Genomic DNA, 23,898 nt, shown 5'->3' with positions numbered 1-23,898 from the left:
AATAAGACAATAGAAGCCAGCACCTGAGGAAGTTAAAATGCTCTATTTCCAAGGCTGATAGGGGCATGCATAGCCGTAACCTGGAGCAGGCACATTGTGGCGGGCAGCTGCAAGCAGTGCCTCTGCTTGCTGGCAGTAGATCCCTTCTCTGGGGCAAAGCCAACGTGGAGCCCAGGTCAGCAGATGAAGCTGGGCTGTGCCAATCCATTACTCCAGCCTTTGACATCATTCAAGCCAGTGAGTGGCATGGTTCACACTCAGTTTATGTCCTTTAGCAAACAAAAGCTCAGTTCTCCCACCATTATCCCCAGTGGCTTGCTGCAAACTAACGGCCGTGCTGGCTGTTCCACAGGCTGTTCCACCTCTTTATTTATTTTTTTTTATTATTTTTTAATTTCTGTTGTTTTGTTTGTTGCTTGTTTTTTTTTTAGTTTTGCTTCAGGCCCATGTTGACTTGAAGCCTATCACTCACAAACTGCATGATTCTATGCTAGCTATTAGACAAACAGTTCATAACCAGAAATGTAAAAGTGAGGCCATAAAGACTGCAAGCTCTAACCACCATAGCTTTTGTGGAAAATGATTGAAATGACATACATCCGCCTGAGGTGTCCATAAATAACAGGCAACAAAGGCATGCAGAATACAGAGACGCCTGTGATCATTCCTGAATCCAAATTTCCATGATATTTGAGTGCAGCATTTGTTTTATGTGATGTAGCAATTGAAGAGTCAGCCTTAGCTGTCTTTTTCATTGTAGAACTATATACCACATCAAAGAAAATAAATCTTGTCACTGTCTTCTTAAGTGAATTCAAAATCTGCCGGACAAACTGTTCACTGCTTTTGAAGGATCTTCAACTTTTTCAGAATTAGTTAGCACTGTTTTCTTCATTATTATTTCTTCTGATTTATATGAAGTGGTATCATTAAGTTTTGCTGCAAACTATTATCCATGCTGGCTGTTCCAAAGGTAAATGTGGAATGCATGTCTTTCTCAGGCATACTCAACTTGGAATTTGTGAACCAGTCTGAAGGCACAAATCATATTTGTATGTGTTTATATAATATTTAATTCCAGTGGTAAGTGTAGAGCTGGTCTTCAATTTCTACATCACATAAAATAAATGCTACAGTCCAACATGAGGGCAAATTTGGTTTCAGACATGATCACAAGCAAAGACATATCCATCTGACAGATGATGGATGCCAAGTTGGGGGGATGTGTCTATCTGCCAGAGGGTAGGAAGGCCCTGCAGCAGGACCTGGACAGGTTGGCTTGACGGGCAGAGGCCAATGGGATAACGTTCAACATGGCTAAGTGCTGGGTCCTGCACTTTGGCCACAACAACCCCATGCAGCGCCACAGGCTTGGGGCCGAGTGGCTGGAAAGCTGTGCAGAGGAAGAGGATCTGGGGGTGTTGGTCAATGCTCACCTGAACATGAGCCAGCGGTGTGCCCAGGTGGCCCAGAAGGCCGACGGCATCCTGTCTTGTATCAGGAATAGTGTAACCAGCAGGACCAGGGAGGTGATCGCTCCCTGTACTCTGCTCTGGCAAGGCCACATCTTGAGTACTGTGTTCAGTTTTGGGCCCCTTAGTACAAGAAGGACATCTGCATGCCTTTGTTGCCTGTTATTTATGGACACCTCAGGAGGATGTATGTCATTTCAATCATTTTCCACAAAAGCTGTGGTGGTTAGAACTTGCAGTCTTTATGGCTAGAATTTTACATTTGGGGTTAGGTAATGTCTGTCTCATAGTTAGGAGAGAAACACCCAGTTTGTGAGTGTTAGACCTGAATGTCAACATGGACCAGAACCAAAACTAAACAACAATCAACCAACCAACCAAACCCAAAATCAACCAACCAAAACAAACAAACAAAAAAACTTTACAACAACGTAATGCAGCATGGAGACAAGCATACGCTGTGCTCCAGTCTCTGTCCGGATATCCATTGCAAACCTGTCTTTTGCCCCTGGGATCAGGCCAGGGAGCACTCCTGCCCCTTTGAAAGAGGCTGGCTCCCCATTCCACTTGCTGCTTGACTGCCGGGAGCCTGTTGCTTGCAGTGAGGGATAGCACAAGGCAACACAGAAGGCAGTGAAAGATTTTGGTCAAGCCACATCTGCACAGACAGCGAATGACTTAGCGTTGTTTGCTTGGAAGAAAACAGTTGTCTTACTCATGAGATATGTCATGAACAAATTATTGATGGTCACCATTTCCAGAGAACACTTCCTAGCAAATGGATAAGCTTAATTAAGAGTGCTCTTTTGCAACACTCGTTTTGATCAGAATAGCCTTGGGATAGCTTGCAGTTTCCGCGCTCTAAATTAGAGATCTCTGTCTGAGATGGTTTTCTTCTGCTGTTCTTTTGTTGTTGTTCTTTTTTTATGTGTTTTTTCTTTTCTTTTTTCTTTTTTTTTTTTTTTTTCCATCTGATCAGCTCCAAAACCGTGAAGGTTATAGACTGATTTTAAAGTGCACCTTGTCAATAAACGGAGCTTTAAACTTTGCACTGTGGTAGAGCACTAAGCGATGCTTGGCTATGCGCAGAATCACACAGAATCACACAGAATCATCTAGGCTGGAAGAGACCTCCAAGATCACCTAGTCCAACCTCTGACCTAACACTAACAAGTCCTCCACTAAACCATATCACTAAGCTCTACATCTAAACGTCTTTTAAAGACCTCCAGGGATGGTGACTCAACCACTTCCCTGGGCAGCCCATTCCAATGCCTAACAACCCTTTCAGTAAAGAAGTTCTTCCTAACATCCAACCTAAACCTCCCTTGGTGCAACTTTAGCCCATTCCCCCTCATCCTGTCACCAGGCACGTGGGAGAACAGACCAACCCCCACCTCTCTACAGCCTCCTTTAAGGTACCTATAGAGAGCGATAAGGTCGCCCCTGAGCCTCCTCTTCTCCAAGCTGAACAACCCCATCTCCCTCAGCTGCTCCTCACAAGACTTGTTCTCCAGACCCCTCAGCAGCTTCGTTGCCTTTCTCTGGACTCGCTCGAGCACCTCGATGTCCTTCTTGTAGCGAGGGGCCCAAAACTGAACACAGTACTCGAGGTGCGGCCTCACCAGAGCCGAGTACAGGGGGGCAATCACTTCCCTACACCTGCTGGCCACACTGCTTCTTATGCAAGCCAGGATGCTGTTGGCCTTCTTGGCCCCCCAAGCACACTTCTGCCTCATATTAAGCTGACTATCAACCAGTACTCCCAGGTCCTTCTCTGCCAGGCAGCTTTCCAACCACTCATCTCCCAGCCTGTAGTGCTGCTTGGGGTTCTTGTGCCCCAGGTGCAGGACCCGGCACTTGGCCTTGTTGAGCTTCATACAGCTAGCCTCAGCCCATTGGTCCAGCCTATCCAGATCCTCCTGCAGAGACTTCCTACCCTTGAGCAGATTGACACACGCACCTAACTTGGTGTCGTCTGCAGACTTACTGAGGGTGCACTCGATCTCCTCATCCAGATCATCGATAAAGATATTAAAGAGGACTGGCCCCAGTACTGAGCCCTGGGAGACTCCACTAGTAACCGGCCTCAAACTGGATTTAACTCTATTCACCACAACTCTTTGGGCCCGGCTACCCAGCCAGTTTCTAACCCAACGAAGCATACGCCAGTCCAAGCCAAGAACAGCCAGTTTCTTGGGGAGAATGCTGTGGGAAACGGTGTCAAAAGCCTTACTGAAGTCAAGGTAGACCACATCCACAGCCTTTCCCTCATCCACCCAGCATGTCACTTTGTCATAGGAGATCAGGTTAGTCAAGCGGGACCTGCCTTTCATAAAACCATGCTAACAGGGCCTGATCACCTGGTGACCCTGCAAGGTGATGCAGCTCACTTCACATTTACAGGTGGAATAGCAAGCATGAATGTTAATTCGCAGCAAGCCACTGGGGATAACGGTGGGAGAATTGAGCTTTTGTTTGCTAAACGACATAAACTGAGTGTGAACCACGCCACTCACTGGCTTGAATGATGTCAAAGGCTGGAGTAATGGATTGGCACAGCCCAGCTTCATCTGCTGACCTGGGCTCCACGTTGGCTTTGCCCCAGAGAAGGGACCTACTGCCAGCAAGCAGAGGCACTGCTTGCAGCTGCCTGCCACAATGTGCCTGCTCCAGGTTATGGCTATGCGTGCACCTATCAGCCTTGGAAATAGAGCATTTTAACTTCCTCAGGTGCTGGCTTCTTTTGTCTTATTTTTTATTTTCTTCTGTGTTTCTGTGATCTGGGAAATGCAGTGCTCTCTTGGTAGCCTTAAGAGCTACCAGTGGTATTGCCCCTGGTTATGACGTGATAATGCTACTACGATCCCGTTCGTTAGCAGAAAAGACATCACTCTTCAGTTTGATTGCCGTTTATTATTCACTGGGTATGGAGAATCACTCATTCTTGAACACCAGGGAATCGCAAATGGGGGAAACAGCATACATACAGACCGACAGGAGAGAAACAAATTCTGATTGAAGTTATAACTTGGCATCAACGTGAATTGCAACAAATGGATCTTCGTCGCTGTTACTGATCTGGAAGTTAGCCATTCCATCCCCGGAAACATACACCTGCTTTCCAGTACATGCGTTGCCCTCCTTTTGTCCAGAAATAACATCACAGTAGGTACCAGCAGGCAGACCAGTTTGCAAATTGGTATTCATGTACCTGTGTGAAAATCAGTGAACGCTGCTTCTCCGTTGATTTCAAAACAGGTATTTCAAACTGGGTAAAGGAATTCTGAAGCTGATGCTATTGCATGACTTGGAAGGGCAATGTAATGCAAGGGAGTTCTGAGCCTGACCCTGCTTCTCTCCCTGCGCTCTCTTTTGGCCCTCCAGAACTGGGGTGCCACTGCGCGAATCTAGCTCAGGCTGTAGGAGTTGTTTTCATTGGAAGAAAAGGACAGGACAAAATCAAAGCATAAAAGAGCTTCACAACAGGACACATGCTGCTAAAGGTAATCCTAATTGTGATGATCGTTCAATCCATTAGGGTTGAACTGGCTTGGACTGGCTTGGATTGGATTGGCAAGTTTGGATGAGGGAAATGAGAGAGTGCCTCCTCTCCTGAGAACTACCAAAACTTCAGCTCCTACGGCTTACGTCCTTGGGCACTGCTCTGTCCACAGCCTCAGCCTCTTCTAATGTGAACTCATACGTGGGTGTACTGGAGATGACATGATATGTGAGGGAGACCGCAGGAATGGGACGCTCAAGATGCTAACGGACAATCTGTACATCTTCAGACACTCCACTCAGACACCTTAGCCTTGCTTTCGATAGTCTCTATTCACCTGACTGTGCTCTAGCTCAAGGACATCCCCCTTCCCAACACCTGAGCCCTTTCAGTGTTCCGGTTGGGGAGCTATGCTTCTCCTCGCGGATACGGTCTCTCCCACCGACTTACCAGTCGTCGTTATTAAAGACGATGAAGCCTTTATTGCCACGGCCAAAAGCTACTTGATTGCTGTCGTTGTCCCACCAGTTTGAGAAAGGCTGGCCGTCTACCACATTACGGAAGATAACCATGTTCCTGAAAATGCAAGGAATGGCTGTCACTGGAGTTGCAAGAGCTCCACAGCCAAGAGGCTCATGATGCAAAAGTCACTGCTTTTACTGCGTTTTGCTCCAGAGTCTCCTACTTTATTTGCCGCCAGCGATGTTCACAAACCCAGTCGTTGCCACAGGTGGTGTCCGCATTGATTGTAACAGACTTTGTTGATCCATCCGAGTTGCTAGGTGGTCCGATCCAGTCGTTGGCATCCTTTTATTGAAAAGAGACATTTGAAAGTTCTTACTGGAAAACGCAGAGCAAAAAGCGGGAAGGATGACGCATCTAATTTCCACCCACCCAATCCAACACGTGACAGAGAAATCACTTGAGAAGTTTAGCAAACGTGAATCTTCAGCGTTACAAACTTACCTGCCCGTTTACAAAATTTCTTGTCCAACGATAACTTGACATCACACGTGTGAACCCATACGGATGAGCCAACATGAAACCAACGGCCATTTTATAAAGCCTGATGGGCCAAAAGCATAATGAGATGTGGCAAGAGAAAGCGTGCCGGGGAACAAACAGACAAACAAATCAGCAAGAGGAAGAGGCATCACCCAGACAGCCCAGCATTCCTTACCTGGCGTCCCAGAAGGTTAGAATGGAAGCTCCACCAGCCCCGTGCCCCCGCTGGTTGTCATGGTTATCCACAAAGACCAGGGCTCTGTCAGAAGGCACAAAGCCCCAGCCTTCTCCCCAGTTCCTGGCCAAAAACACAAAGACTTGAATCTACCCCGCCAAGCTGCACATCCAGCGTATCCTAGGCAAGCTGCAGGATGGTCACCCTTACTTTAAGTAGGACATCTTTTCTCCATTCCACTTGCGGATCACTGTCCCCAGTTTTGCACCGTATTTGAATTCGGTCACTCGGCCATTATCAAAGTACTGACTGCCTGTGATCGGCTCGCCGCCCAAGTCAATTACCTAGTACAGGAAGCAGAAGGTAATCATCTGTTCCAGTCCCACAGAGACAAAAAATCTGCAGCATACCGCCGGCAACATCACCTCATGCTTTAGATCGAGAGAAATGCATTGCCCAGGACACTCATTTCTGCCAGGCAGATCAACCAAAAGTTGGTACAATACATGATATAACCATGTGGAAAGATGGGGCTGTAGAGTTGCCCTAAGTTGCCGCCTACCACCTCCTGGTGAGTTGACCATTAGAAATCCCGACATAGATTTCAAGGCGTCTTGCATTTCTGAAGGGCAGTTATCACTCGCCCACTGGACTGCAGAGCTCAGCCTTTCCTGGTGTGTAGGAACAGGCCCATGGCATCACTGCCACCTCTCAGGAGGAGGAAGGTAAAAAGGACACAAACACAAACTTAGTCAGAAAGAGAGGCAGAAAGGAAAATCATGGCGATTACCTCTTGGTAAATGAACGGTTTTGTTCCTGAAGGAAACCATTGAGTATTCAGAGTGTTCAGCTTGTCCAGAAATGCTTTGATGTCCCCAGGCCACATATGCTTGGCAGCATCAATCCGGAAGCCTGCTACACCAATACTAATGAGGTGATTCATGTACTCTGCAACTTTTGAGCGTACATAGTCCTTGTCCAGGGCCAGATCAAGAAGACCACTCAAGCGGCAGTCACGGACCTGTGTAAGGAGAAACGTGTAAGGTAAACGAAAAGGAGAAAGGACAAAGGAGCAAGGTAAAGAAGAAGGACAAAGGACAAAGGTAAAAGGAGCAAACAAAGGAAAAAGAAAAGGACAAAGAAATTATACAAAGGATGAAGGACAAAGGACAAAGGAAATGGAAATAAGGAACTGAAAAAGGATGAAAAAAATGGGAAAGGAAAAAGGAGAAAGGAGAAAGGAGAAAACAGAAAGGGAAAAGACAAAAGGAGAAAGGAAAGGGACAAATGGGAAAGGAGAAAGGAGAAAGAAGAAGGTATTGGATAGCACTGTGGTCTCACTCCATGCAGCAGCTTACAGAGCAGCTCTGAATAATATATCACCTCCCCATCTTGATGTCATCAGCGTTCAGTGTGGGAATAGGCACTGAGTATCGTTGCAAAGCATTTGAAGGCTGAGCTGTGACCTTGCGAAAGAACTGCCACACATTCCATGTACAAAAAGACTACCGCGTGCAGCCAGGGTAGCATCTTGTACTGCTGCGAGTTTTGCAGGCGGCACCTTATCAGGCTCAGCTGAGTTTACCAGCCGTAAGGAAGAGCTCACTGGTGCAGCTGAGTGCTTTGGGCTCCATCAGTTCAGGCGCACACTCTTGCGCATGCCCACATGAAACGTGTGGGGCAGGTTTGTGATTTCTCAGTGCCTACAATACTGTGCACCACAAGTACCTTCCCTGAAGAGAAGCCTATGACGCTCACCACTGTATTCACTGGTCAGGTGGCGAAGCGCTGAATCTGTGGTAAACTACTCCGTTTGTGTGGCCTTACGGTAATCTTTACACAACAGGTTAAAAAAGAATTCACAGTTTTCCCATAGAAATTTACCTGGTACATGTCTCCATAATTCTGGATTTCTCCATTTGAGGTGTGACATTTGCCATCATTGAAATCCCAGCTAGAGTACGGCACTTCTGGAAAACTTTCGCTCCCAGCATCGAAATAACTTCCACAGGTAGAATGGGTTCCTGAGCCACCCGCAGCCCCACACATGTGGTTGACAACAGCATCCACATAAATATAAACCTGGAAAAGTAGTGATTGCACTTCAGTATGCTTTGTAGCACTGGGAAGCGACAGTCAGAGCTTTATCGCATCACTGTTAATTCGACCTTTTTCCCCTTTCACTTTCATTTTCCCCTTTCACATTCTCCATTTATGCCTCCTTTGAGGACAGGAGCAGTGACTTCCTTCAGCTGCAACCACACTGCTCGCTGTATCAGTTACATGTTTTAAAGGCACTTACTCCAACGTTGTTGCATCTGGTCACCATGTCCCTGAATTCATTTTCGTTTCCTGATCGAGTGCAGATCTTGTAGCTGATGGGCTGGTATCTTTCCCACCAGGGTCTGTTTGGGTTAGTAACGACAATATTTTCATTTGGAGGAGAAACCTGCAGGTGAGATGGTGGACCTCAGTAAGAAATCAGTAGTTTTTATTTCAAGTTCTATGTGCAAAATGTGCACCAAGATTAGTCCTGGATTTCCATGAGAGACAGGCTTTGAGCCAGACCCGGTCTCTCGCGCTCTCTCTCCCTCCCTGCAGCACAAGCTTGGGTCAGCGAGATGTCAGTCTTGTAGACTGGTGACAAGGAAGTTAGATTTTGTTCCCATGGGCTGCTCACGTCCAGCCTGGGCCTGCTGTCCAAGGACACGCGCATGGCAGGGCTGAAGCCACAGGAACTACTTTTGTCTGGAATAGAGACATCCTTTGGACAGCCAAAACTCCACGCTGAGACACTTGCCTCGGTAAAAAGGGAAGAGGAAAACTTAGCCTTCCAAGGGAAGCCCATCAGGGGAAAGCATGCACCTTTGCAGCTGGTCTGCTGGAGAGACACTCTACCCAGGCCGGCAGGATCTCTGGTTGCACCTAACAGCATTTACTACTTCCATCCCCACGTTCCACACCAAAGTTACTCGGAGCTGGCTGTCTCCGATTCTGGCCTTCTGCGGTTCATTACTCAAATGCTACAAAGCAGTTTTTACTACCTACGGGCAGGAAACAACGTACCTGAACTCCTCCAAATCCATTAGGAGCTAAGTAGCGTTCACACTCAAGAGCAATATCGGCCCAGCGCCATTCAAAGAGATGTACAATAGATGTCCTCCCAGCCTTAGTGTTGGGGTTGTACTGCGCCCCGCAAAGCCCTACGGCCGCGAGGAGAAGGAGAACTTGCATGGTGCCTTCAGCATAAGGCTGTGGTCTCTCCACTGGCCATTTATACTCCTGCAAGATGACTAAGTTCCTATTGCAGCTGACAGATTTCTCAGAGATAAACTCTATCAGTTATTGTTTGGCTAGCGAGCTGGGTATCACTCTTCCGTTTTGTTTTTTCCCAAATTGCCCCACAGCTGAAGATGAAATACCTTTTCATAATGTTTATGCCTTATCATAAATCAAGCAGTCTGTGCGCAGCGCACCCAAATTTGGGACTTTATTCTTTCCAGTCATATAAACAAAGATAATGTATCAGAAGTTAGCCCAGGCGTGACACGTGGACCCTCAAGGGGAGCTCTGGAACGTAAAAGGAAAGGAAAGGAATTAAAAGACAAGTGGAACTCTAATAGCTCTCAGAGAACGAATGAATGCATCAGCATTCAGAGGCATCTAGCGCTCACGATTAATCCCAGCTCACACCTGGCTACCACACCAGCCACTCTCAGTCAATAGCAGATGCATCACACAGCACGTTGTGAGACTTGAACAGCTGAATCACTTACCATTAGCTTAAGACAAGCCTAGAGGGAATGGTGTTTTAAAATTTGACCTCAGATGCATTGGGTTGATCTTGCCACTAATGACAAACAATCAGTTTGTTCTCACTATCCTCTTAATCACAATTTGTAATCACCTCACTGGTTGCTTGTTGTTGAAGAGTAGACAAGGTCATGTGTGGAGCTGGTGCATATTTTTTGGTAGAATGAATTGAGTCCTTTTACTTACGATGTTAGAATCCTTTTTCCCTCTTGCTCCCATTTAGAAATATTTGTCTTCTACTGTGCCTGTGTACTGAAGGTACAAACCAATGAAGCAAAGATTCCCACCAATCAATGTGCCATTGCTATTAGTTAAAATAAAGGCAATATACTAATTCATTTTTTGTAGTGGAAAAAGACCTCTAGTAAGGTCTATGACATGAAAATGAACAGGTGGGCAAATGGGACGTGCTTTTGCATTTCATCCTTGAACACAAATTCTGGGAAAGACAAGAATGTATCTGACGCATATGGAATGTCATGGCTAGTTTAGAAAGAACATACTCGAGGCAGTTCAGGTACAAAGTGTAATGACATTTTCTCTTGGAGTGGGTATGCCTGTTTGTGGACTTCTTGCTTTTCTCACGGTTATTCACTAAGTGTCAGGGATTTTCTGGTTTTTGAATTCTCACAGAGTGTTGTTTTATCATGGGCCTGACTCCAGCTTACTCATGGAGTGTTGTACTAAGAACTTGATGTTATATATTAGTTCCAAATGAGATCCTCATATCATGTCACAAGCAAAAGCTGGAAGGTTTTTGAAAGTGGAAAGTGCAGGAAAAGCCAGCAGAGGCTTAGGCAACAGATCCATTTGGCTTTCCAATTCAGTTTTATGACAGACATCAAAAATCCATCTGCACTATCTCTTTACATCTAATTTTGCATTTCTCTCCTTGACTCAGATAAATCAGTGGTCATTTAAAGGAAGGTGAAAGCCTATGGAGGCGCTCCACAGGAAAGTACTTGAAACCCATCACTTTAACTCAGGTAGAGCAACAGTTACTCTGCATGATTGTGTGATGAAAAACTGTAATATCTGCTAGCAGGCACTGTGAAATAACACTAAAAAAACATAAGGCCAATTTCCAATTACCAGGGTGATTCAGCTGTTCAAGTCTCACAACGTGCTGTGTGATGCATCTGCTATTGACTGAGAGTGGCTGGTGTGGTAGCCAGGTGTGAGCTGGGATTAATCGTGAGCGCTAGATGCCTCTGAATGCTGATGCATTCATTCGTTCTCTGAGAGCTATTAGAGTTCCACTTGTCTTTTAATTCCTTTCCTTTCCTTTTACGTTCCAGAGCTCCACTTGAGGGTCCACGTGTCACGCCTGGGCTAACTTCTGATGCATTATCTTTGTTTATATGACTGGAAAGAATAAAGTCCCAAATTTGGGTGCGCTGCGCACAGACTGCTTGGTTTATGATAAGGCATAAACATTATGAAAAGGTAGTTCATCTTCAGCTGTGGGGCAATTCAGGAAAAAACAAAACGGAAGAGTGATACCCAGCTCGCTAGCCAAACAATAACTGATAGAGTTTATCTCTGAGAAATCTGTCAGCTGCAATAGGAACTTAGTCACCTTGCAGGAGTATAAATGGCCAGTGGAGAGACCACAGCCTTATGCTGAAGGCACCATGCAAGTTCTCCTTCTCCTCGCGGCCGTAGGGCTTTGCGGGGCACAGTACAACCCCAACACTAAGGCTGGGAGGACATCTATTGTACATCTCTTTGAATGGCGCTGGGCCGATATTGCTCTTGAGTGTGAACGCTACTTAGCTCCTAATGGATTTGGAGGAGTTCAGGTACGTTGTTTCCTGCCCGTAGGTAGTAAAACTGCTTTGTAGCATTTGAGTAATGAACCGCAGAAGACCAGAATCGGAGACAGCCAGCTCCGAGTAACTTTGGTGTGGAACGTGGGGATGGAAGTAGTAAATGCTGTTAGGCGCAACCAGAGATCCTGCCGGCCTGGGTAGAGTGTCTCTCCAGCAGACCAGCTGCAAAGGTGCATGCTTTCCCCTGATGGGCTTCCCTTGGAAGGCTAAGTTTTCCTCTTCCCTTTTTACCGAGGCAAGTGTCTCAGCGTGGAGTTTTGGCTTTCCAAAGGATGTCTCTATTCCAGACAAAAGTAGTTCCTGTGGCTTCAGCCCTGCCATGCGCGTGTCCTTGGACACCAGGCCCAGGCTGGACGTGGGCAGCCCATGGGAACAAAAGCGAACTTCCTTGTCACCAGTCTACAAGACTGACATCTCGCTGACCCAAGCTTGTGCTGCAGGGAGGGAGAGAGAGCGAGAGAGACCGGGTCTGGCTCAAAGCCTGTCTCTCATGGAAATCCAGGACTAATCTTGGTGCACATTTTGCACATAGAACTTGAAATAAAAACTACTGATTTCTTACTGAGGTCCACCATCTCACCTGCAGGTTTCTCCTCCAAATGAAAATATTGTCGTTACTAACCCAAACAGACCCTGGTGGGAAAGATACCAGCCCATCAGCTACAAGATCTGCACTCGATCAGGAAACGAAAATGAATTCAGGGACATGGTGACCAGATGCAACAACGTTGGAGTAAGTGCCTTTAAAACATGTAACTGATACAGCGAGCAGTGCGGTTGCAGCTGAGGCAAGTCACTGCTCCTGTCCTCAAAGGAGGCATAAATGGAGAATGAAGTGAAAGGGGAAAATGAAAGTGAAAGGGGAAAAAGGTCGAATTAACAGTGATGCGGTAAAGCTCTGACTGTCGCTTCCCAGTGCTACAAAGCATACTGAAGTGCAATCACTACTTTTCCAGGTTTATATTTATGTGGATGCTGTTGTCAACCACATGTGTGGGGCTGCGGGTGGCTCAGGAACCCACTCAACCTGTGGAAGCTATTTCGATGCTGGGAGCGAAAGTTTTCCAGAAGTGCCGTACTCTAGCTGGGATTTCAATGATGGCAAATGTCACACCTCAAATGGAGAAATCCAGAATTATGGAGACATGTACCAGGTAAATTTTTATGGGAAAACTGTGAATTCTTTTTTAACCTGTTGTGTAAAGATTACCGTAAGGCCACACAAAGGGAGTAGTTTACCACAGATTCAGCGCTTCGCCACCTGACCAGTGAATACAGTGGTGAGCGTCATAGGCTTCTCTTCAGGGAAGGTACTTGTGGTGCACAGTATTGTAGGCACTGAGAAATCACAAACCTGCCCCACATGTTTCATGTGGGCATGCGCAGGAGTGTGCGCCTGAACTGATGGGGCCCAAGGCACTCAGCTGCACCAGTGAGCTCTTCCTTACGGCTGGTAAACTCAGCTGAGCCTGATAAGGTGCCGCCTGCAAAACTCGCAGCAGTACAAGATGCTACCTTGGCTGCACGCGGTAGTCTTTTTGTACATGGAATGTGTGGCAGTTCTTTCGCAAGGTCACAGCTCAGCCTTCAAATGCTTTGCAATGATACGTTGTGCAGATTCCCATCCTGAACACTGATGACATCAAGAATGGGAGGTGATATTTTACTGACTGCTGCTTTATAAGCTGCTGCATGGAGTGAGACCACAGTGCTATCCAATACCTTCTTCTTCCTCCTTGTTCCTTTATCCCTTCTCCTTTTGTCTTTCTCCCTTCTCATTTCTCTTTTCTCCTTTCTCCTTTCCCATTTCTTTCATTCTTTTCCTTTTCATTTGTCCCTCATACTTTGACTCTTTCCTATCTACTTTTCATTTTCCTTTACGTTTTTCCTTTCTCCGTTTCCTTTACCTTGCTCCTTTTTCCTTTCACAGGTTCGTGACTGCCGCTTGAGTGGTCTTCTTGATCTGGCCCTGGACAAGGACTATGTACGCTCAAAAGTTGCAGAGTACATGAATCACCTCATTAGTATTGGTGTAGCAGGCTTCCGGATTGATGCTGCCAAGCATATGTGGCCTGAGGACATCAAAGCATTTCTGGACAAGCTGAACACTCTGAATACTCAATGGTTTCCTTCAGGAACAAAACCGTTCATTTACCAAGAGGTAATCGCCATGATTTTCCTTTCTGCCTCTCTTTCTGACTAAGTTTGTGTTTGTGTCCTTTTTACCTTCCTCCTCCTGAGAGGTGGCAGTGATGCCATGGGCCTGTTCCTACACACCAGGAAAGGCTGAGCTCTGCAGTCCAGTGCGCGAGTGGTAACTGCCCTTCAGAAATGCAAGACGCCTTGAAATCTATGTCGGGATTTCTAATGGTCAACTCACCAGGAGGTGGTAGGCGGCAACTTAGGGCAACTCTACAGCCCCATCTTTCCACATGGTTATATCATGTATTGTACCAACTTTTGGTTGATCTGCCTGGCAGAAATGAGTGTCCTGGGCAATGCATTTCTCTCGATCTAAAGCATGAGGTGATGTTGCCGGCGGTATGCTGCAGATTTTTTGTCTCTGTGGGACCGGAACAGATGATTACCTTCTGCTTCCTGTACTAGGTAATTGACTTGGGCGGCGAGCCGATCACAGGCAGTCAGTACTTTGATAATGGCCGAGTGACCGAATTCAAATACGGTGCAAAACTGGGGACAGTGATCCGCAAGTGGAATGGAGAAAAGATGTCCTACTTAAAGTAAGGGTGACCATCCTGCAGCTTGCCTAGGATACGCTGGATGTGCAGCTTGGCGGGGTAGATTCAAGTCTTTGTGTTTTTGGCCAGGAACTGGGGAGAAGGCTGGGGCTTTGTGCCTTCTGACAGAGCCCTGGTCTTTGTGGATAACCATGACAACCAGCGGGGGCATGGGGCTGGTGGAGCTTCCATTCTAACCTTCTGGGACGCCAGGTAAGGAATGCTGGGCTGTCTGGGTGATGCCTCTTCCTCTTGCTGATTTGTTTGTCTGTTTGTTCCCCGGCACGCTTTCTCTTGCCACGTCTCATTATGCTTTTGGCCCATCAGGCTTTATAAAATGGCCGTTGGTTTCATGTTGGCTCATCCGTATGGGTTCACACGTGTGATGTCAAGTTATCGTTGGACAAGAAATTTTGTAAACGGGCAGGTAAGTTTGTAACGCTGAAGATTCACGTTTGCTAAACTTCTCAAGTGATTTCTCTGTCACGTGTTGGATTGGGTGGGTGGAAATTAGATGCGTCATCCTTCCCGCTTTTTGCTCTGCGTTTTCCAGTAAGAACTTTCAAATGTCTCTTTTCAATAAAAGGATGCCAACGACTGGATCGGACCACCTAGCAACTCGGATGGATCAACAAAGTCTGTTACAATCAATGCGGACACCACCTGTGGCAACGACTGGGTTTGTGAACATCGCTGGCGGCAAATAAAGTAGGAGACTCTGGAGCAAAACGCAGTAAAAGCAGTGACTTTTGCATCATGAGCCTCTTGGCTGTGGAGCTCTTGCAACTCCAGTGACAGCCATTCCTTGCATTTTCAGGAACATGGTTATCTTCCGTAACGTGGTAGACGGCCAGCCTTTCTCAAACTGGTGGGACAACGACAGCAATCAAGTAGCTTTTGGCCGTGGCAATAAAGGCTTCATCGTCTTTAATAACGACGACTGGTAAGTCGGTGGGAGAGACCGTATCCCTGAGGAGAAGCATAGCTCCCCAACCGGAACACTGAAAGGGCTCAGGTGTTGGGAAGGGGGATGTCCTTGAGCTAGAGCACAGTCAGGTGAATAGAGACTATCGAAAGCAAGGCTAAGGTGTCTGAGTGGAGTGTCTGAAGATGTACAGATTGTCCGTTAGCATCTTGAGCGTCCCATTCCTGCGGTCTCCCTCACATATCATGTCATCTCCAGTACACCCACGTATGAGTTCACATTAGAAGAGGCTGAGGCTGTGGACAGAGCAGTGCCCAAGGACGTAAGCCGTAGGAGCTGAAGTTTTGGTAGTTCTCAGGAGAGGAGGCACTCTCTCATTTCCCTCATCCAAACTTGCCAATCCAATCCAAGCCAGTCCAAGCCAGTTCAACCCTAATGGATTGAACGATCATCACAATTAGGATTACCTTTAGCAGCATGTGTCCTGTTGTGAAGCTCTTTTATGCTTTGATTTTGTCCTGTCCTTTTCTTCCAATGAAAACAACTCCTACAGCCTGAGCTAGATTCGCGCAGTGGCACCCCAGTTCTGGAGGGCCAAAAGAGAGCGCAGGGAGAGAAGCAGGGTCAGGCTCAGAACTCCCTTGCATTACATTGCCCTTCCAAGTCATGCAATAGCATCAGCTTCAGAATTCCTTTACCCAGTTTGAAATACCTGTTTTGAAATCAACGGAGAAGCAGCGTTCACTGATTTTCACACAGGTACATGAACACCAATTTGCAAACTGGTCTGCCTGCTGGTACCTACTGTGATGTTATTTCTGGACAAAAGGAGGGCAACGCATGTACTGGAAAGCAGGTGTATGTTTCCGGGGATGGAATGGCTAACTTCCAGATCAGTAACAGCGACGAAGATCCATTTGTTGCAATTCACGTTGATGCCAAGTTATAACTTCAATCAGAATTTGTTTCTCTCCTGTCGGTCTGTATGTATGCTGTTTCCCCCATTTGCGATTCCCTGGTGTTCAAGAATGAGTGATTCTCCATACCCAGTGAATAATAAACGGCAATCAAACTGAAGAGTGATGTCTTTTCTGCTAACGAACGGGATCGTAGTAGCATTATCACGTCATAACCAGGGGCAATACCATTGGTAGCTCTTAAGGCTACCAAGAGAGCACTGCATTTCCCAGATCACAGAAACACAGAAGAAAATAAAAAATAAGACAAAAGAAGCCAGCACCTGAGGAAGTTAAAATGCTCTATTTCCAAGGCTGATAGGTGCACGCATAGCCATAACCTGGAGCAGGCACATTGTGGCAGGCAGCTGCAAGCAGTGCCTCTGCTTGCTGGCAGTAGGTCCCTTCTCTGGGGCAAAGCCAACGTGGAGCCCAGGTCAGCAGATGAAGCTGGGCTGTGCCAATCCATTACTCCAGCCTTTGACATCATTCAAGCCAGTGAGTGGCGTGGTTCACACTCAGTTTATGTCGTTTAGCAAACAAAAGCTCAATTCTCCCACCGTTATCCCCAGTGGCTTGCTGCGAATTAACATTCATGCTTGCTATTCCACCTGTAAATGTGAAGTGAGCTGCATCACCTTGCAGGGTCACCAGGTGATCAGGCCCTGTTAGCATGGTTTTATGAAAGGCAGGTCCCGCTTGACTAACCTGATCTCCTATGACAAAGTGACATGCTGGGTGGATGAGGGAAAGGCTGTGGATGTGGTCTACCTTGACTTCAGTAAGGCTTTTGACACCGTTTCCCACAGCATTCTCCCCAAGAAACTGGCTGTTCTTGGCTTGGACTGGCGTATGCTTCGTTGGGTTAGAAACTGGCTGGGTAGCCGGGCCCAAAGAGTTGTGGTGAATAGAGTTAAATCCAGTTTGAGGCCGGTTACTAGTGGAGTCTCCCAGGGCTCAGTACTGGGGCCAGTCCTCTTTAATATCTTTATCGATGATCTGGATGAGGAGATCGAGTGCACCCTCAGTAAGTCTGCAGACGACACCAAGTTAGGTGCGTGTGTCAATCTGCTCAAGGGTAGGAAGTCTCTGCAGGAGGATCTGGATAGGCTGGACCAATGGGCTGAGGCTAGCTGTATGAAGCTCAACAAGGCCAAGTGCCGGGTCCTGCACCTGGGGCACAAGAACCCCAAGCAGCACTACAGGCTGGGAGATGAGTGGTTGGAAAGCTGCCTGGCAGAGAAGGACCTGGGAGTACTGGTTGATAGTCAGCTTAATATGAGGCAGAAGTGTGCTTGGGGGGCCAAGAAGGCCAACAGCATCCTGGCTTGCATAAGAAGCAGTGTGGCCAGCAGGTGTAGGGAAGTGATTGCCCCCCTGTACTCGGCTCTGGTGAGGCCGCACCTCGAGTACTGTGTTCAGTTTTGGGCCCCTCGCTACAAGAAGGACATCGAGGTGCTCGAGCGAGTCCAGAGAAAGGCAACGAAGCTGCTGAGGGGTCTGGAGAACAAGTCTTGTGAGGAGCAGCTGAGGGAGATGGGGTTGTTCAGCTTGGAGAAGAGGAGGCTCAGGGGCGACCTTATCGCTCTCTATAGGTACCTTAAAGGAGGCTGTAGAGAGGTGGGGGTTGGTCTGTTCTCCCACGTGCCTGGTGACAGGATGAGGGGGAATGGGCTAAAGTTGCACCAAGGGAGGTTTAGGTTGGATGTTAGGAAGAACTTCTTTACTGAAAGGGTTGTTAGGCATTGGAATGGGCTGCCCAGGGAAGTGGTTGAGTCACCATCCCTGGAGGTCTTTAAAAGACGTTTAGATGTAGAGCTTAGTGATATGGTTTAGTGGAGGACTTGTTAGTGTTAGGTCAGAGGTTGGACTAGGTGATCTTGGAGGTCTCTTCCAGCCTAGATGATTCTGTGTGATTCTGTGTGATTCTGCGCATAGCCAAGCATCGCTTAGTGCTCTACCACAGTGCAAAGTTTAAAGCTCCGTTTATTGACAAGGTGCACTTTAAAATCAGTCTATAACCTTCACGGTTTTGGAGCTGATCAGATGGAAAAAAAAAAAAAAAAAAGAAAAAAGAAAAGAAAAAACACATAAAAAAAGAACAACAACAAAAGAACAGCAGAAGAAAACCATCTCAGACAGAGATCTCTAATTTAGAGCGCGGAAACTGCAAGCTATCCCAAGGCTATTCTGATCAAAACGAGTGTTGCAAAAGAGCACTCTTAATTAAGCTTATCCATTTGCTAGGAAGTGTTCTCTGGAAATGGTGACCATCAATAATTTGTTCATGACATATCTCATGAGTAAGACAACTGTTTTCTTCCAAGCAAACAACGCTAAGTCATTCGCTGTCTGTGCAGATGTGGCTTGACCAAAATCTTTCACTGCCTTCTGTGTTGCCTTGTGCTATCCCTCACTGCAAGCAACAGGCTCCCGGCAGTCAAGCAGCAAGTGGAATGGGGAGCCAGCCTCTTTCAAAGGGGCAGGAGTGCTCCCTGGCCTGATCCCAGGGGCAAAAGACAGGTTTGCAATGGATATCCGGACAGAGACTGGAGCACAGCGTATGCTTGTCTCCATGCTGCATTACGTTGTTGTAAAGTTTTTTTGTTTGTTTGTTTTGGTTGGTTGATTTTGGGTTTGGTTGGTTGGTTGATTGTTGTTTAGTTTTGGTTCTGGTCCATGTTGACATTCAGGTCTAACACTCACAAACTGGGTGTTTCTCTCCTAACTATGAGACAGACATTACCTAACCCCAAATGTAAAATTCTAGCCATAAAGACTGCAAGTTCTAACCACCACAGCTTTTGTGGAAAATGATTGAAATGACATACATCCTCCTGAGGTGTCCATAAATAACAGGCAACAAAGGCATGCAGATGTCCTTCTTGTACTAAGGGGCCCAAAACTGAACACAGTACTCAAGATGTGGCCTTGCCAGAGCAGAGTACAGGGAGCGATCACCTCCCTGGTCCTGCTGGTTACACTATTCCTGATACAAGACAGGATGCCGTCGGCCTTCTGGGCCACCTGGGCACACCGCTGGCTCATGTTCAGGTGAGCATTGACCAACACCCCCAGATCCTCTTCCTCTGCACAGCTTTCCAGCCACTCGGCCCCAAGCCTGTGGCGCTGCATGGGGTTGTTGTGGCCAAAGTGCAGGACCCAGCACTTAGCCATGTTGAACGTTATCCCATTGGCCTCTGCCCGTCAAGCCAACCTGTCCAGGTCCTGCTGCAGGGCCTTCCTACCCTCTGGCAAATAGACACATCCCCCCAACTTGGCATCCATCATCTGTCAGATGGATATGTCTTTGCTTGTGATCATGTCTGAAACCAAATTTGCCCTCATGTTGGACTGTAGCATTTATTTTATGTGATGTACAAATTGAAGACTCGGCCTCAGCACTGCACGTACTACTGGAATTAAATATTATATATAAACACATACAAATATGATTTGTGCCTTCAGACTGGTTCACAAATTCCAAGTTGAGTATGCCTGAGAAAGACATGCATTCCACATTTACCTTTGGAACACCCAGCATGGATAATAGTTTGCAGCAAGCCACTGGGGATAACTGGCCCTCCAGAACTGGGGTGCCACTGCGCGAATCTAGCTCAGGCTGTAGGAGTTGTTTTCATTGGAAGAAAAGGACAGGACAAAATCAAAGCATAAAAGAGCTTCACAACAGGACACATGCTGCTAAAGGTAATCCTAATTGTGATGATCGTTCAATCCATTAGGGTTGAACTGGCTTGGACTGGCTTGGATTGGATTGGCAAGTTTGGATGAGGGAAATGAGAGAGTGCCTCCTCTCCTGAGAACTACCAAAACTTCAGCTCCTACGGCTTACGTCCTTGGGCACTGCTCTGTCCACAGCCTCAGCCTCTTCTAATGTGAACTCATACGTGGGTGTACTGGAGATGACATGATACGTGAGGGAGACCGCAGGAATGGGACGCTCAAGATGCTAACGGACAATCTGTACATCTTCAGACACTCCACTCAGACACCTTAGCCTTGCTTTCGATAATCTCTATTCACCTGACTGTGCTCTAGCTCAAGGACATCCCCCTTGCCAACACCTGAGCCCTTTCAGTGTTCCGGTTGGGGAGCTATGCTTCTCCTCAGGGATACGGTCTCTCCCACCGACTTACCAGTCGTCGTTATTAAAGACGATGAAGCCTTTATTGCCACGGCCAAAAGCTACTTGATTGCTGCCGTTGTCCCACCAGTTTGAGAAAGGCTGGCCGTCTACCACGTTACGGAAGATAACCATGTTCCTGAAAATGCAAGGAATGGCTGTCACTGGAGTTGCAAGAGCTCCACAGCCAAGAGGCTCATGATGCAAAAGTCACTGCTTTTACTGCGTTTTGCTCCAGAGTCTCCTACTTTATTTGCCGCCAGCGATGTTCACAAACCCAGCCATTGCCACAGGTGGTGTCCGCATTGATTGTAACAGACTTTGTTGATCCATCCGAGTTGCTAGGTGGTCCGATCCAGTCGTTGGCATCCTTTTATTGAAAAGAGACATTTGAAAGTTCTTACTGGAAAACACAGAGCAAAAAGCGGGAAGGATGATGCATCTAATTTCCACCCACGCGATCCAACACGGGACAGAGAAATCACTTGAGAAGTTCAGCAAACGTGAATCTTCAGCGTTACAAACTTACCTGCCCGTTTACAAAATTTCTTGTCCAACGATAACGTGACATCACACGTGTGAACCCATACGGATGAGCCAACATGAAACCAACGGCCATTTTATAAAGCCTGATGGGCCAAAAGCATAATGAGACGTGGCAAGAGAAAGCGTGCCGGGGAACAAACAGACAAACAAATCAGCAAGAGGAAGAGGCATCACCCAGACAGCCCAGCATTCCTTACCTGGCGTCCCAGAAGGTTAGAATGGAAGCTCCACCAGCCCCATGCCCCCGCTGGTTGTCATGGTTATCCACAAAGACCAGGGCTCTGTCAGAAGGCACAAAGCCCCAGCCTTCTCCCCAGTTCCTGGCCAAAAACACAAAGACTTGAATCTACCCCGCCAAGCTGCACATCCAGCGTATCCTAGGCAAGCTGCAGGATGGTCACCCTTACTTTAAGTAGGACATCTTTTCTCCATTCCACTTGCGGATCACTGTCCCCAGTTTTGCACCGTATTTGAATTCGGTCACTTGGCCATTTCCAAAGTACTGACTGCCTGTGATCGGCTCGCCGCCCCAAGTCAATTACCTAGTACAGGAAGCAGAAGGTAATCATCTGTTCCGGTCCCACAGAGACAAAAAATCTGCAGCATACCGCCGGCAACATCACCTCATGCTTTAGATCGAGAGAAATGCATTGCCCAGGACACTCATTTCTGCCAGGCAGATCAACCAAAAGTTGGTACAATACATGATATAACCATGTGGAAAGATGGGGCTGTAGAGTTGCCCTAAGTTGCCGCCTACCACCTCCTGGTGAGTTGACCATTAGAAATCCCGACATAGATTTCAAGGCGTCTTGCATTTCTGAAGGGCAGTTATCACTCGCCCACTGGACTGCAGAGCTCAGCCTTTCCTGGTGTGTAGGAACAGGCCCATGGCATCACTGCCACCTCTCAGGAGGAGGAAGGTAAAAAGGACACAAACACAAACTTAGTCAGAAAGAGAGGCAGAAAGGAAAATCATGGCGATTACCTCTTGGTAAATGAACGGTTTTGTTCCTGAAGGAAACCATTGAGTATTCAGAGTGTTCAGCTTGTCCAGAAATGCTTTGATGTCCTCAGGCCACATATGCTTGGCAGCATCAATCCGGAAGCCTGCTACACCAATACTAATGAGGTGATTCATGTACTCTGCAACTTTTGAGCGTACATAGTCTTTGTCCAGGGCTAGATCAAGAAGACCACTTAAGCGATATTCGCAGACCTGTGTAAGGAAAAAGGAGCAAGGTAAAGGAAATGGAGAAAGGAAAAAGAAAGGAAAAGGAAAAGGAAAAGGAAAAGGAAAAGGAAAAGGAAAAGGAAAAGGAAAAGGAAAAGGAAAAGGAAAAGGAAAAGGAAAAGGAAAAGGAAAAGGAAAAGGAAAAGGAAAAGGAAAAGGAAAAGGAAAAAGAAAAGGAAAAGGAAAAGGAAAAGGAAAAGGAAAAGGAAAAGGAGGAAGGAGAAGGAGGAAGGAGGAATGAAGAAGGAAGAAGAAGGAAGGAGAAAGTAATGAATAGCACTGTGGTCTCACTCCATGCAGCAGCTTATAAAGCAGCTGTCAATAAAATATCACCTCCACATCTTGATGTCATCAGAGTTCAGTGTGGGAATTGGCACTGAGTATTGTTGCAAAGCAGATGAAGGCTGAGCTGTGACCTTGTGAAAGAACTGCCACACATTCCATGTACAAAATGACTACCGCGTGCAGCCAGGGTAGCATCTTGCACTGCTGCCAGTTTTACAGGGGGCACCTTATCAGGCTCAGCTGAGTTTACCAGCCATAAGGAAGAGCTCACTGGTGCAGCTGAGCGCAACACGTTGTAAGAATTGAACAGCTGAATCACACTGGTAATTGGAAATTGGCCTTATGTTCTTTTAGTGTTATTTCACAGTGCCTGCTAGCAAATATTACAGTTTTTCATCACACAATCATGCAGAGTAACTGTTGCTCTACCTGAGTTAAAGTGATGAGTTTCAAGTACTTTCCTGTGGAGCGCCTCCATAGGCTTTCACCTTCCTTTAAATGACCACTGATTTATCTGAGTCAAGGAGAGAAATGCAAAATTAGATGTAAAGAGATAGTGCAGATGGATTTTTGATGTCTGTCATAAAACTGAATTGGAAAGCCAAATGGATCTGTTGCCTAAGCCTCTGCTGGCTTTTCCTGCACTTTCCACTTTCAAAAACCTTCCAGCTTTTGCTTGTGACATGATATGAGGATCTCATTTGGAACTAATATATAACATCAAGTTCTTAGTACAATACTCCATGAATAAGCTGGAGTCAGGCCCATGATAAAACAACACTCTGTGAGAATTCAAAAACCAGAAAATCCCTGACACTTAGTGAATAACCGTGAGAAAAGCAAGAAGTCCACAAACAGGCATACCCACTCCAAGAGAAAATGTCATTACACTTTGTACCTGAACTGCCTCGAGTATGTTCTTTCTAAACTAGCCATGACATTCCATATGCGTCAGATACATTCTTGTCTTTCCCAGAATTTGTGTTCAAGGATGAAATGCAAAAGCACGTCCTATTTGCCCACCTGTTCATTTTCGTGTCATAGACCTTACTAGAGGTCGTTTTCCACTACAAAAAATGAATTAGTATATTGCCTTTATTTTAACTAATAGCAATGGCACATTGATTCGTGGGAACTTTGCTTCATTGGTTTGTACCTTCAGTACTGGCACAGTAGAAGACAAATATTTCTAAATGGGAGCAAGAGGGAAAAAGGATTCTAACATCGTAAGTAAAAGGACTCAAATCATTCTACCAAAAAATATGCAC

At 46.6% G+C, this 23,898-nt stretch overlaps 3 protein-coding genes across 3 annotated transcripts; 1 reads left to right on the top strand and 2 right to left on the bottom strand.

Annotated features, from left to right (window-relative positions):
* Positions 1 to 4,368: 4,368 nt before the first annotated feature.
* Positions 4,369 to 9,406, bottom strand: LOC310903221 (pancreatic alpha-amylase-like). Its single transcript, XM_083845982.1, has 10 exons — positions 9,224 to 9,406; positions 8,460 to 8,606; positions 8,042 to 8,239; positions 6,948 to 7,178; positions 6,368 to 6,501; positions 6,158 to 6,280; positions 5,944 to 6,043; positions 5,663 to 5,784; positions 5,428 to 5,553; positions 4,369 to 4,686 (listed from the first exon to the last, which is right to left on the bottom strand). The coding sequence occupies exons 1-10, from the start codon at positions 9,389 to 9,391 to the stop codon at positions 4,497 to 4,499; spliced, it is 1,539 nt and encodes a 512-aa protein (XP_083702108.1). The 5' UTR covers positions 9,392 to 9,406; the 3' UTR covers positions 4,369 to 4,496.
* A 2,156-nt stretch (positions 9,407 to 11,562) lies between these two features.
* Positions 11,563 to 16,542, top strand: LOC310903222 (pancreatic alpha-amylase-like). Its single transcript, XM_083845983.1, has 10 exons — positions 11,563 to 11,772; positions 12,389 to 12,535; positions 12,759 to 12,956; positions 13,733 to 13,963; positions 14,410 to 14,543; positions 14,631 to 14,753; positions 14,868 to 14,967; positions 15,127 to 15,248; positions 15,358 to 15,483; positions 16,225 to 16,542. Exons 1-10 carry the CDS (start codon positions 11,605 to 11,607, stop codon positions 16,412 to 16,414), a joined length of 1,539 nt encoding a protein of 512 aa, XP_083702109.1. The 5' UTR covers positions 11,563 to 11,604; the 3' UTR covers positions 16,415 to 16,542.
* Positions 16,543 to 20,574: 4,032 nt separating this feature from the next.
* On the bottom strand, positions 20,575 to 23,108 carry LOC310903203 (pancreatic alpha-amylase-like; the record flags this gene model as incomplete). The annotated part of the gene is made up of 7 exons (XM_083845958.1): positions 20,575 to 20,704; positions 20,814 to 20,935; positions 21,095 to 21,194; positions 21,309 to 21,431; positions 21,519 to 21,649; positions 22,100 to 22,330; positions 23,088 to 23,108. The coding sequence occupies 7 exons, from the start codon at positions 23,106 to 23,108 to the stop codon at positions 20,575 to 20,577; spliced, it is 858 nt and encodes a 285-aa protein (XP_083702084.1).
* Between the last annotated feature and the right edge of the window lie 790 nt (positions 23,109 to 23,898).

The sequence above is a fragment of the Anser anser genome, assembly GCF_964211835.1.
Source record: "Anser anser genome assembly, chromosome: 8".
Taxonomy (NCBI): domain Eukaryota; kingdom Metazoa; phylum Chordata; class Aves; order Anseriformes; family Anatidae; genus Anser; species Anser anser.
This window is presented reverse-complemented; position numbering and strand designations above follow the sequence as displayed.

Excerpts from the sequence above, each read along its gene's own strand:
- LOC310903222 (XM_083845983.1), top strand. The coding sequence starts at position 11,605 with ATGCAAGTTCTCCTTCTCCTCGCGGCCGTAGGGCTTTGCGGGGCACAG. Across the intron at positions 11,773-12,388 it reads ATGGATTTGGAGGAGTTCAG|GTTTCTCCTCCAAATGAAAA; the intron begins GTACGTTGTTTC and ends TCTCACCTGCAG. Across the intron at positions 14,754-14,867 it reads CTAACCTTCTGGGACGCCAG|GCTTTATAAAATGGCCGTTG; the intron begins GTAAGGAATGCT and ends TTGGCCCATCAG.
- LOC310903221 (XM_083845982.1), bottom strand. The coding sequence starts at position 9,391 with ATGCAAGTTCTCCTTCTCCTCGCGGCCGTAGGGCTTTGCGGGGCGCAG. Across the intron at positions 6,502-6,947 it reads AACCGTTCATTTACCAAGAG|GTAATTGACTTGGGCGGCGA; the intron begins GTAATCGCCATG and ends TTCCTGTACTAG. Across the intron at positions 6,281-6,367 it reads GAAAAGATGTCCTACTTAAA|GAACTGGGGAGAAGGCTGGG; the intron begins GTAAGGGTGACC and ends GTTTTTGGCCAG.